Source organism: Hetaerina americana, unplaced genomic scaffold, assembly GCF_022747635.1.
Source record: "Hetaerina americana unplaced genomic scaffold, ioHetAmer1.1.p SCAF_10, whole genome shotgun sequence".
In the NCBI taxonomy this organism is placed as follows: domain Eukaryota; kingdom Metazoa; phylum Arthropoda; class Insecta; order Odonata; family Calopterygidae; genus Hetaerina; species Hetaerina americana.
The window spans coordinates 39,392,439-39,405,640 of NW_027286070.1; the positions used below are offsets into that span (position 1 = coordinate 39,392,439).

Here is a 13,202-nt window from a genome sequence, read left to right on the forward strand (position 1 = left end):
AAAATACAGTAATTTAGTGTTGAAAATAGCTTTATTGCTTTTCGAATAATTCTTCATGATAATCACTACCCTTTGGCTTGCACTCGAACCAATTTTTGTAACACTTTTTCCACTCCGATTAAGGTGCCTCCAAAACATGGTTTTTGAATGCATCAACGGCTTCCTCAGGTGCCGAAAAACGTTGGCCAAGCAATTTTTTCTTGATAAGCGGGAATGAAAAGAAGTCATTTGGTTCTAAATCAGGGCTGTACGGAGGATGACCCATCAATTCGACGTTTTGGCCAGTCAAATAGGTAGTTTTTTCAGCCGATCTTTGAGAGCTTGCATTGCCATAAAGAAGAATGATCATTCTTTGCCACTTCTTTTTCCGTATTTCACCAAGCACTTCTGGCAAACGAATGCTTGTGTACCATTCAGAATTCACACTTCTACGTTGCTCTAAGGGTACGGTTGCCACATGTCCAGTTATTCCAAAGGAACAGGCGATCATTTGCTCCGACGTGCTTCCTGCGAATCACTTTTGTCGGATTTGGCCCATCTTGGAAGGCCCATACAGCGCAATGCTGTTTTTATTTCGAGCTCATTACCATGGATCCCAGATTCGTCACCTGTGTAGATGTTATAGGTAAGCCGCTTTTTATGCACCGCCACCGGATTTGTTGGGCATTTCTTTGCACTAATTGTCACGAGCATGTTTTCGAACTTTTGTCAAATTATGCGGGATCTAACGCGAACAAAATTTTTTCACAGCTAAATGTTCATGCAATATATGCATTATTGATACTCGTCATACTAATCACTGAGGATACCTCAATCTCACGATAAGTCACATGACGATCTTCCTTTACTAGTTCTTGCACAGCATCAATGTTTTCTGGCACAGGAACTGATTTTGGACGACCTTCACGACTTTCGTCGCTGAGCGAACGGCGGCCATGATGGAATTCGTTATGCCAGCGTTTCACTGTGGCAAAGGATGGGGCTTCATCACCTAAAGTGGAAGTAAGTTGATCGATGCACTTCTGTCTTGATAATCCACATTGAAAGTCGTAAAAAATAATCGCGCAAAAGTGTTCACGTGTTAACTCCATTTTTTCGCTGAGACAAAATTTTCGAGTCACTGTAAACGACACAAGTTGTGATCAAACGAAAAAATGTTCTGTAGAAAGTTAGCGTTAAAAGGGTCAAACCTTCAGATGGAAACGTCAGATGGCGCCTAAAGCACTCAGTGTTGTCAAGGCTCAAAGTATAAATAGCTAAAATAATATAAATATTCTCGTAATGCAGTTGTCAATGAAGGAGAAATTCAATTCACGATTGTGACCCCAGAATACTCGGAAAAAACCCAACCGTCCAAAAGCCAAAGTTTTATAGCTTCGATAGTGATATGCTACATAATGATATGAATGTATAACAGCTTCTATGAGTTACACATAGATTAGTTCCTTTCAACTATTTTAGCTAACCTTTTATTTAATACTTTATAAAATACTCTGTAGTGAGATAGAAGCTGTGGGAGATTCGGGGAATGCTTTGCTTATTTGAGGAAAGCAGCATGCTGATAAAGATACAAAAAACATTAAATGTTGATAAAGATAGTGCATTTAGAGCACCACAATGGTAATATTTATCATTTCACATAAGGTTGAATTATATTACTTTGTAAGATTGGCCATTTTCAGTCTAATAAATGACAATCGTAGTATGTCACTTCTTATTACGGTTTGAGTCCTTACAAAAATACATTCAGAGCTAATTCTTTAAACAAGATGGATTTCTTGACTCCTTAGACACAGCAACAAACATCATACATCAATTAAGAACAAAATTCTTATATCAACTCCAGGCTTTACACACAGACGCTTATTCAATTATCAATCAAGTGGATTATCTAAATTAGATTTACAGTCAAAGAAAACGGCAGCCTTAACAAAGATAATTTTGTCATAAATATAAAGTTATTGCAAATATTTAATCTCTCAGGAATAAAGCTTTAAAAATATACAGCTCTTGAATACCACAGTCACTTCTAACACCCCCAAGATCGATGCTTTGGGTTGACACTGCTTGGATCGTTAATTTATGGTATACATTCGCAGTTAGAACTATTACTTACATAAATAGCAAACCTTTCCTGAATGTATTTTTTCTCTCATTACACTTTTGATATAGATGAGCAAAATTCGAAACCGGCAACGTATCACAGCAATTTACTGTATAAATTACTAACAGTTTTTAAATTACATGGGTAAATTTCACTATGCCAAAACATCGAAAATTATTTTTTTGGAGAAAATTTAAAAATCTCGAGACTCAAAATAGAACATCTGCGCTTATTATTAACCAGTTCTAAGTTAACGCACCATACATGTTATATTATGAAAATTAAAAATAGAAAATGTAAACTTCAGCTAAATTATTAATAAATGTATTTTACTTCCGGATAAGAATTCTGATATGAAAAATGTATCAACTCATTGGCCATGTAAAGACAATACCCTACCTTCGTTAGTTGCTACAACGATTCCCTCTCCACATCTAATGCAAAAATTAGTGTCTAGGATACAAACAAGAATCCATAAACAATCAAATGAATGAGTTAAATTTGACGAAGAGAGCAGTGAATGTATCGTCTGGGACATTGGAAACAATACAGCTAGGTTTTGCGACACAACGTAACGGACGACTCGGGCACGTAACGTAAGTAGATAATAATAAAAGGAATTTGCGCGTTGGCGGGAAAGGGGGCGTTAAGGATACAGCCGGTTTGAGGGCTCCGGTCCCCAACTGACGGGCCGGAAAGTCTCACTCCGCAGTGAAGGAGAACTCCTTCCGTGGGGCAAATTGTAGGATGGAGATTATCCCGTTTCCAAGAGGAAAAGCTGTCACGGCTCAACTAGTGGAGTGAGGGAGGGAGGGAATGCAAACGCGCTCTTGTCAAACACACACAACTTTCCTGACAGGCCTTTGGCTTCGGAGACCTCAACATCCCGGCCGGGAGATGAGGGTAGTGAAAGGGAGCGAGGGGGTAAGCAAGAAGCGTACGGAAGGAAGCGCAATGTAGTTGACGGGTGCACAGTTGCAAAACGGAAGGATTTGGGGGGTGTGGGACCTTCACACTCACTTGTTGAAGAGGTGGTTGTCCACTTTGAGTTTGGAGTAGGCGCGGAAGTCGTCCGGCAGCAGCATCACAGGGATGTTCACATGACTCAGCTCATTGATCTGAAATGTGAAAACATGGAGTTGAGACAACTTCACCAAATGACAACGCAAAGTTGGCTCCACGAAATTTCAGTCAAACTAAGTTCTGAAAGCCTTATAACGATCTCAGCTACTGTAAAACAAACAGAAGAGTAGGTTGGAACTAACGTATTTTGTGAACAGCGTACCAAAGACAAAACGATCCCTGACTCTGAGAAACTAAAAGTATAACCAACAATCCTTACGCCATCTGAGCGACCATAGCCAGAAACGTCACACCTAAGACCACGGTTTATTGATGCATTGCCCCAGCACAACATTTCTCCCTCCCTGGCTCCTCCTTAATTCCATGTCTATAATAAAGCTTATTTTCTAAAAGAAAGTCCCCCTCAGGAATGTCATAAATATTAATTACAGAGCAATACCTAATAGTGGCGTAACTGGGAAATAGAATACGTATTAAACACGAGCAAAAACAGATTCAGAACGTATCCAGCATATGATGGTTTTTTAACGTGTCATTGAGTGTCAAAGACGTCTTCATGCTGTCCTACAGGGAAATTCGACGGGAGAAGAATGTTTAGCATGTAGGTGACACACAATATGCGCTGTAATACTCTTGATAGTCGGTGCCCCCGATGCCCTCCGTGAAGTGTTCGAAGGGCAAAATTAACTTTTTAGCCATTTCAAAATTAGATAAAATAATCAGGAGACCAAAATAGGTTCGAAATACAGACTTCCAAACGAAAATCATATTTTCAAAGTCACGGGGAAATCACGTGCTTCGCGGTTGAGGACGTCATTTGAGTCGAACGGTCGTGACATTCTTCAAAATACACAGCGATTTTCAGGTTTCTGAAGGAAAAGAACCCAAAGTTCACCCATTGGTGTGGTTTTAAAATAATGGATTATATCATGAAATGTGAGGCCAGAGAAATATTTCCGAGGGCTTTTGAGTCAAAAAATCTTTTTTTATTTCAAAGTTTGCCACCATCCTGGAGTAATAGGGATGTGGTCGATGAAATTTTCATCGAGTCACTCGAATTAAGCTGCTCAAATGTCAACCAGTGCGGGAATTGTGTAAACGTTAATTGTAAAATGACTCAACGTTCTACACTATCTCCTTGCCACCCGACTTTAACATTTGATTCACTCTGTACATTCTACATAAGTAGGGCTTTAACTAACGGGAAAGAAAGTAGAATTGTGTGGAAGACATTTTCTCCCCAAAAGTACTGCCGAACTTCCATTTAAGCCTTTGGGATGGGCATGATTCTTCGCATACAATTTCATTTCTTGTCCACCCTCGCTTCAGGTTGTACGTGCCAAGTGATCGGGAAGGACGTTTAGAAGTCTCATAGGACTTATGGAATATTAATAATGAAGGCAACTTTTAGAATTTTATTAAGAAAAAAGCATCTAATACTTCGCATTAACTTATTGAAAGCAATTATTATTCGTGTTTAGATGATATCCCGAGCACAAATAAACAGCCTTTGAATGCACAATCTCATACTCAGATGATTACTGTTTACAATGTTAACTGACAAGGGTTATTCTCGGTACCTAGGGATTTACCTCTACGTGATACATAGCCGAGAATCTCACATTTGAAAGGAAAACGATAATTTAACCTGGACTCCGAACCAATCCCCTGGGAAGGAAAATGACTGCTCACGCATGCGTAAATCATTATTTAGGTTAAAACAATAATGTATACAATGGTAATGATAACAATGGAGAAGAAGCCTATCAACAGAGACTGATTTGACGAAAGAGAGCACCCCATTTTCCAGATTGCTAACATCTTCCATTTTCTTGGAATTTCCGTCCTCTTTTTCATCTCTTTCCACTTACAGTCAAATCTTTCGGCCACTGACATGATCAATTCCTATAACATGGAATACGCCATGCGTAAAATATTCCTTCTGTCTTGATGATTTGGTTTCCTAATTTCGTGAATTTGCGTCGAGAATACTACCTTGATCAAAACGTTCCCGGAATAACCACCGTGTGGCGCTCCCATCGTTCCGATTTGAGTTCTGTTTTTTTTTTGTTAAATTGGTACATCTGTTGTTGATATTCCCTTTAAATCTTAGTGTCATAACTTGACATTTGCAAAAGTTACGTAGCCAAGAGTACATCTATCTCTGTGTGTGTTGGCGATTTTTTACAATTGCAGAAATGGATTTAAATTTGCAACAACGAACTTGTATTAAATTTTGCGTAAAAAACGGATTTAGGGGCGCACGGACGTTGGAGATGTTGGAAAAGTGTTTCGGCAACGAGTCTCTAAAAAAAACGGTCGTTTACCAGTGGCACGAGCGGTTCAGAAGTGGTCGTGAGTCAATCGAAGATGATGAACGCAGTGGCAGACCATCGACATCGAAAGTCGGTGAAAAAATTGATAAAGTAAAAGAAATGTTGGTCAATAACCGCAAATTAACCATCAGAGAAATAGCGGAGGACTTGAACATTGCCTATGAATCCGCCCAAGACATTGTGGTTAATGATTTGGGTTTCCGTCGTGTAGCAGCAAAGTTGGTGCCGAAAGACCTCAATTTCATGCAAAAAAGAGACCGTGTTGACGTCGCAAAAGACATGATTTGCGAGGCTGAATCCGATCCCACATTCATCAAAAGGATCATTACTGGAGACGAGACGTGGGTTTATGAGTACGACACGCAATCCAGACATCAGGCAAGTGAATGGCGTTCACCAAATGAGCCGAGACCAAAAAAACCACGTCGTTTTCAGTCAAAAAAGAAGGCAATGCTGACGGTTTTCATGGATTACAACGGTGTAGTGCATCATGAATTTTTGCCAGAAGGCCAGACAGTAAACAAAGAGTATTATTTGGGCGTTATGAGACGTTTGCGTGAAGCAATTCGCCGAAAGAGACCAGAAATGTAGGCAGAAAACTCGTGGATTTTGCACCATGATAACGCACCGTCGCACAGTGCTATCATTATTCGTAATTTTTTGACGAAAAATGCAACAAATACCATCCAACAGCCACCGAATTCACCTGATTTGGCTCCCTGTGACTTCTTTCTGTTCAATCGAGTTAAAAAACCATTACGGGGAACGCGTTTTAGCAGCCGAGAGGAAGTAATGGAAAAATCGCAGGAAGCACTGATGGACATACCGAAAACCGACCGTAACTTTTGCAAATGTCAAGTTATGACACTAAGATTTAAAGGGAATATCAAAAACAGATGTACCAATTTAACAAAAAAAACAGAACTCAAATCGGAACGATGGGAGCGCCACACGGTGGTTATTCCGGGAACTTTTTGATCAAGGTAGTAAATCCGTTTTTTACGCAAAATTTAATACAAGTTCGTTGTTGCAAATTTAAATCCATTTCTGAAATTGTAAAAAATCGCCAACACACACAGAGATAGATGTACTCTTGGCTACGTAACTTTTGCAAATGTCAAGTTATGACACTAAGATTTAAAGGGAATATCAACAACAGATGTACCAATTTAACAAAAAAAACAGAACTCAAATCGGAACGACGGGAGCGCCACACGGTGGTTATTCCGGGAACTTTTTGATCAAGGTAGTATATTTTTACACAATTATAAATTTTCAATGCAACCATTTCAGAGTGTAAAAATCATTCGCCTTAGTCAAGGCGATTGATTTTTACACTTTGAAATTGTTGCATTGAAATGCACATTAGCGGATGACTCCTTTAAAAGTTACTGTGGCGGCATCTCCCGCAGTTTCTTTGGAATTATAAATTGATAATACGTAACTATGGTACTCGCGATTTTCACAAAATTTCGTATATTTTCACAAGTTCTTACAGGGTTCCAATTAGAACCAATTTTATACGTTCCAATTCAAATACATTAAAGGGCATACATGCATTTACCACTCAATTTTTTAATTACACAACGAAGACAATTGTTCACAGAACGGACTAGAGTCCAAGTAACTGAAACCCTTAACATCGAAATAACATTTCCGCGTTTAAATTAAACTCTTTAGAAAACGGAATGTAAAGGATTCAATCCGTTCATTTATAAAAATTGAATCCAGTGATGAAATACTGTGAGAAAATTTAATGAGCACCGAAATAAATTTTAGCTCAAGTGTCATTGTAAAACCTCTACTTTTAATTAGGAAAATGATGCAATTTGTTGATTCAAATTGAAATATTTATTATTAATTTAGCAATTTCACTGCGGATTTTTATCCGCAATGCCGTACTCTTTAAGGCTCTCCTATTTTACACAATCATTTATTCCAAATTCACGGTGGACCGACCGCTTTGATCATCGATTTATTTTCACGAATTGGGGTAATTTTCCTAAAAGTGAATAATCCATTAAAACCTCATTTCATAGGCTTTATGGACACTTACGAAGCAAAGAATGCGGAGCGATTCGATTTCGTCCATCGCCAAAGGTAATTTACAGTTACGAGCTTCCTTTGCTGCACGCAAGGCAGAAAGCTATCAGCCATATCGTTGTGAACGGAATCCCTGCTAGAAATTGCCTATCATGACTATTGAATTTATTTATTAATACGTAATTTATGCAGCTATGACGTCACGACTCCATCAACGAAAATAATATTAAAATATCTCGAACGAAACCTCGTAGACTTCTGCATGGCGGATTTTCATTTGCTATTCATATCGTTTAATTACGGCGATATCGATACAATATCATATTTGACTTTTCGTCCCCGCAGATACTTTTGGACAAATGGAAAGAATTGAAATTTTATCCGTGGGAAACATAAAATCCCGCTTAATCGCAGTTGATATTGAATTCCATTTACTCAATCATTAAATAACATAAGGCGCAGCGTGAGTTCATGAAGTAACCACATGGGCAGTGGTTACCGCAAGTGGTTAATGCTCCGTGCCCGACCGGATGATCCTGGGTTCCAATCTCCAAGGAAAAATGCAGCTATACCTGGGATAAACGATTTTATGGGTGCCAAATATTTCTATAAAAAGACGAGAGAGACATGGGATATGATCCTCCCCCTGAATATCTGGATTTCACACGCCCTAAGCGATGCTCTACACAAGCAACAAGGGGGCACGAGGAATGATTTCGAAATGTACAGGCTACCTTTCCGGAATTTATGGATTTAATGTATTTGCATGCGTGTAAGTTGAAAGGGTTTTTGCATGAATGTATACACCACTATGGGTGTAGGTTTGCATGGACGTGTTGATTTTGAATATGGTTTTGATCTATTTTACGGGTGGTGACCTAATACCCCTCGCCAAACGCCCTTGTGGCGGCTTGCGGGGTATTATGTAGATGTAGACGGAAAAGGAATAAAGAGGAATTCACACTTGGGAGTACCTTTTTAATTTTGTTTCAAACACTGACGTCGCAAATACACAGAAGTCACTAGCACCTAGATCTTTCCATTGCGAATGAGTCGTTATACCAAAATCCACAAAACTAACCGATTTCAAGAATTACCCACCGACTTTCATTATTATCTTTAGTTTATCCAATCACTTTTACCATTTCCTCCACGAATACGTTAAAAACACGTGATATAATGGACATCCTTGTATTAGCATTCTTCCTAACACTACCCATCCAGACTGAAGATGAAGAGAAACTTATTGTAGAGAAGAATGCTGCATTTTGTTTTGTTGGGAGATAGTTATTTGGTGGTTGAGCCCATCCAAAATTTACCTTAACTAGTAGATTACCTTAAAAAAATTCTATTCCTATCTAGTAATGGTCCCTTTATGCTACGGCATCTAATGTGTCTCTCCCCTTTCTGAACCCAAACTGACAATCTCCATATGTACCCTTCTCTCAATTCTCTCATTGATAATCACTTTTGTAAATACCACTTTTGCAGAATGTGAAATCCAACTTATTATGCTGTAGTCTTTGCATATAGGCCTCCTATAGTCCTGTATTTCCCTTTTCTGGGATGGAAACTAACACAGATCTGACGAAATCTTCCGGCGGGATTCCTTCCTTATAAATGCTACGAAGTAGCCCATAAAAAATCTTCCTTGCACCTTTTCTTAAGACTCCCAAGCAGTTCCACGGGAAGGTCTTCCGTCCGCACCTAATTACTTCATTTCAATTCCCTTGATTTTATTTTTACTTCGCCACCAACTACACCTGGACCTAAGCAATCTCCATTCTCATTATATTTCCGTTCAATGTCTAAGTTTGTTGGTAAAATGTATTAATCGTAGATATTCTATGTATCCTTTCCCTTTCCCCAAAATCTTCCCTTCGTACTCTTCTTCTTATTAACTTATTGTTCAAAACTATTGCCATCCCTAGTTGGCTCTCTGCTCCTCCACTGTGCATTACTCTATAACTAACGCTCCAGTAATCCCCGTAATCCATTTCATTTCGCACTATCCAAAAATATGTATATTTTCTTTTTATCACCCCTTTCTAATGTCCAATTTCCCTGCCCTCAACATTGTCCCAACATTTAATGTATTTACTTAAACTGGCTTATAACTCCCCTATGTCTTCTGTGATTATTCTGTAGGTTTCTCGTTTCAAGGATTTCGTGAGTTGACGACTGATGAAACCTTGCCTCTCCAGGTGCCAGACACAACACATGACCCAGTGGGCCGAATCTCTTAGTTCCCAGGACTCATTTTCCAATCCGTGACCATCATTCCTTCAGAGGATATAATTAAGTAGTTTCCGGTTACCTTCCTCAATATTGTTTTGAACGTGTATCATCATAACTCACATGGCCTCACAGCGGATCAGACGCTGACCGGACTATCTTTCCTCTGGTTCCTACCCTTCGACCTATCAGGCACGGGTGACCCCACCCTGAGCAATTACCATTGCTCCCGCAAGCATAGTGTAGTTTTAGGGGTCATCACAACGCGCAAGCCCTTACAACACGCCAAGGCAAGTATGCCTCAATAGCTTCAATAAATAATCCATGCCACGGACCAGGTGTAGTCCATGACTAAAATGCAATATAAATTTTAAGGTTCGAGGCATGAAATATCTAAGTAATAAGCGCTACAATAGGTATCAATTTACGTAGTCACGTATCAGCAAATTATAAGGACTTGTAAACTTGACTATTAGCTTAGAGAAACAGGTGTAGACCCTTGATGATCCGTAGACCAGAGGAAACAGGAGGCTAGACTTCGAGATAGCGCACTGGATGGGGAGCGGTCTCTACTTCAAACAATTCAATGTAGCACTTAAAAGCCAGGGGCTTGTCCAATAAAGTGACTTGGCATGCGCTGGTGGTGGCCATCAACGTACGGTCAGTTTCGAAGGAAGAGATGCGATCGCCCGAATAGCTTTACTACTGAGGCCCCAGGGTTTGGTGAGCCAAGAAGGCCTTTAGACAAATGGGTGTACGTTGTCATGCTTCGAAATAGCAATACTTATTCTCCTATAGCAGATTCCATTCGTTATTTTACCAATCGGGTAACTACACTTGATGCATCATTCTCCAGGGCAAATATGAGGCATAGCAATTTACTTAAGGCCATATTAGAAGGAACTTAATCGAAAAAGTCCACACAAGAAGGCCGGAGACGAATTGCAAGACGAAGAGAAGGGAATGTCAGCACATTAACTAGGAATTAATGAGGAGCTTTGAAACCGTTCAGAACAGCTTTGAAGGCTCCAGCAAACAAACCTTATGATTCATATTCCGCCATGGTGACGAATTATACTTCACGTAAAGCCAAATTTATACACTAAATCTTAAGCGAACATTACAATTTTTCAAATATACTTGTTTAGATAACACCTTCATTGGTTCGGTCCTTTGGTCTTCTAGACCCCCTTGCCCCGAGGCCATCCTTCATTGCGCTTAAAACTACTACGGTACCTTCAGCTCGTTTACAAGAAAGATTATTTATGACTGAGAACACAGCATGCTTTCTAAAAACCATGTTTCGGTGACTTTCATTAATTCACGTCATGAGTTACCTTTATTTAAAGTCAGACGACTTTTTACAATATAAACTAACCAATCCAGATCGTTTAGCACTGCAAAAAATTGAAATTAATTGCTACAGCAGCAGATGAACTTGAGTGATGTAAAATCAATTCACATCAAAAAGGACGCCGTCCGTCCCTCTCCGCCTCAATTGCGGAGATATTCCCTTAAAACCGGTTCTGAATCTCCTGCGCAAGAACAAAAAATTCTTTGAGAGGATATCTACCCAACTAATTGAAAGCGTGTGCACCGAGATAACAAAGATACCATTCCGATTATAACTCGCACAAGGTAATTGCATTCTCTTCGATCAATAAGCCTAGCCAATCGCACGCTTATGCCGACATACGCTGATTACCGAAAGCAATACAACACTGATGACAACCCAACGAAGGTTTATTTCACTGCTTTACACAATCAAAGTCGTGGTGAAAGTAAGGGTTAAAAGACGTAGAAAGAGCAGTTTCTATTCGTGGTAACACTTAAAAAATGACTCATCATCGATTTTTCTCATTCAAAGTTACTAACAGCTGTCGCTCCTCATTCATGGACGCTAGGCGGATTACTAAGCTCCCCAGGTCAATATTTCCCCCCGTAAAATAGGTTATTTATAAACACTTCAAGCCATATTCAGAACCTATACCATTTTTTCATAACTTACCCGCAGCATAATTTATTCCGCACATGAGTTATCAGTCAGAACCTATACTTCAAACCTCCCAAACGTCATCGTTTCATACCTATCGAACCAATAGAAAGTTACTTGCCATTATTAGTATTTACTCACTAATGGACGCTACATCCATAAAAGTAATCAGCGAAAATAACATCAAGTAAGAACCCATTAAGTCATTCAAAGCATTACCTTCACAAGCATCACCTTCACATTAGCTATGCGACGTCTCAACTATACATCTTCATTATATCATGAAATAATCAGTTGAAAGGCCATGGAAAGATATCAAAGGCATTACATAACACAGAAAACCTCATTTCATTCTTCAGTCCCATCTAATAAGGATAGGTGAATAATTATATTTCGTTCCGTGTAATTAGAAAGATGTGAGTTGGCTCTTCATCTTTCAATTTCATAGCTGTCTCAAATTCCAGCTCCTAAGGAATACATTCATGATTGAGACTGATTTTAAGAACTATTTTCAATGTACTTCAAAACTGCGCATAACATTTTTCTTGAGGTATTTAAAACAGATGTCGAAGAATCTAAGATTAAAACAAATTTCCGTTTTATTAATGTTCGAGAATTGCGAGACAGTATAAGTAAACTTCATTCGAAAAAATGACTATAGTATAAATATACGGATATCATTCACGTAACGGCACCCATTACCATCATCATTACCCATTAAAAGTAGGATTCGGACAACTGATACTCATCGTCTGAGCTTCATCTTGTTCGCTCAACATTTTTTTCTTCAGCTTTTCGTGAATTTAACTATCAACGTGCCATCTGGTGTCTATTTACTTGTTTCCTCTACCCTCCTTACCCAACATTCTCCCTTCTGTAAGAGCATTTGAATCCCACTACCTCCCAATATTTCCTCGGCCCACCTTTTCTGCTTACTTTGAATATCGCCCAGCAATTTCATCATTTCTTCCATCATATTTAAAACTTCGTCGTTAGACTCCCTCCATCCTCAAGTAATTTCGCCATTATTACCCATACCCATATCTTAAAAGCCTCTAACTTACCCCCACCCTCTTACTTCAAAAAACAGGTTTCTGATATATTTTCTTTTAAGTTTTTAGCGCACTTGTCATCGATTCCTTTCTTTTTTGCAAATACCTCTTATACCAACAAAATTCTTTTCCAAATATCCTACTATTATGACCTCGCCCCTCCTCAAAATATTGCCCAAATACGTGAACTGATCCACCGGCTATAGTTTATTCCTCCCACTTCTTTACTTAACTTAGGCTTCCTACTCCGCAGTCTCTTCCTTTTCGAATATACTTCGTATTACACGTATATTATAATAATAAGGTCACTCATTGATCGTTGGATTAAGCCCTATACGAGTCCCTACAGCCAATTA

At 39.0% G+C, this 13,202-nt stretch overlaps 1 protein-coding gene across 1 annotated transcript in view; it reads right to left on the bottom strand.

Annotated features, from left to right (window-relative positions):
* PIP4K (phosphatidylinositol 5-phosphate 4-kinase) overlaps window positions 1–13,202 on the bottom strand; it is a 146,420-nt gene that overhangs the window by 96,412 nt on the left and 36,806 nt on the right. The window contains exon 2 of the mRNA XM_071598534.1: window positions 3,125–3,222. Within this exon, the coding sequence (XP_071454635.1) occupies window positions 3,125–3,222 (98 nt within the window). The remainder of the gene's footprint in view (window positions 1–3,124; window positions 3,223–13,202) is intronic.